Consider the following 1099-nt stretch of genomic DNA (forward strand, 5'->3'; position numbering starts at 1 on the left):
AGAATTTCCCAGAAAAGATTAAGGAAGTTTCGGAGAGGATATGAAACAATTTTCCGATGTCACATTGAAAGTAAAAGAGCGGAAATTCTATATTTCGAAGTTGGTGAGTCATTTTTCAGTTTTTGATTTCATCTATTCAACTTTTTCAGTACCTCTCCTCTCATTCTCCATATTTTGCTACTTTATTTTTGGGAAGATTTCAAGAATCTGAGAAATCAGAAATCGAATTGAAAGATGTCAATCCTCAAGACTTCCAATACTATCTTGAAGTTCTACATCTAGAAAATGGAATTGATGGTGGGTTACTGTACTTACCGTATATTTTGAAAAGAGCAATTTCAGATGATACTGTCCAAGGAATTTTATCAGTGGCTGATATGTTCGACACTCCTAAAATTGTCAAAAAATGTCAAGAATTTTTGGTCAAGGAATCAAAAAAAGGATTGAAAGAAAAGTTGGAAATGGCTGGAAGTTACAGGTTGGAAGAACTGAAAGTGAGTGTTCAGAAGATAATTTTAATCTGAAAAATTGATCTTTTCAGAAAATGTGTCTGAATCAGATCAAATCAAAAGCGGATATTAGTTCAGTTATTTCAGAGGATCCCAGTGAAATGGACCCAAAAATTCTTGCAGAGCTTCTCAAAAAATCACTTGTTTTCAATTGAATTATTATTCTTTGTTCGCAATTCATTAATTATTTTTAACAACAAAAATGTAATTTCTGTATTAATTCAAATTCTGATAATGCTGAAATGAATCTGATAATTTACAAAAATTTGTTTTGAATATTTAAAGAACAACAGAATGAATCGTTTTTTTATCATCTATTTCATGTTATAACAACTAACACTTAGCAATAAAAAACTCGTCTTTTTCATCTCTTTCTATGACTAATACACAAAAATATACTTCGAATTTTAGAATTAGCAATGAAAAGCGTAGAATATTATTCCTCATCTCTATTTCGTTCATTAAAACCAGTTTCTTCTTGCTAAGTGTTCATTTTCATTTAAAAATATTACAATTTATTAGTCTTAACTCTTTTTTATACAAAAATTTTCTTTTTCATTTCGGTTTTGAAAACTAAAATATATCGGATT

The 1099-nt window shown here is 28.9% G+C and overlaps 1 protein-coding gene across 1 annotated transcript in view; it reads left to right on the forward strand.

Moving 5' to 3' along the window:
• CBG23658 overlaps positions 1-664 on the forward strand; it is a gene marked incomplete at both ends in the record, with an annotated part of 821 nt that extends 157 nt beyond the window's left edge. Inside the window, 4 exons of the mRNA XM_045240840.1 lie at positions 24-103; positions 150-297; positions 343-494; positions 542-664. Coding sequence (XP_045091129.1) covers positions 24-103; positions 150-297; positions 343-494; positions 542-664 — 503 coding nt within the window. The remainder of the gene's footprint in view (positions 1-23; positions 104-149; positions 298-342; positions 495-541) is intronic.
• Between the last annotated feature and the right edge of the window lie 435 nt (positions 665-1099).

Source organism: Caenorhabditis briggsae (assembly GCF_000004555.2).
Source record: "Caenorhabditis briggsae AF16 supercontig from assembly CB4, cb25.NA_021, whole genome shotgun sequence".
NCBI classification, from domain to species: domain Eukaryota; kingdom Metazoa; phylum Nematoda; class Chromadorea; order Rhabditida; family Rhabditidae; genus Caenorhabditis; species Caenorhabditis briggsae.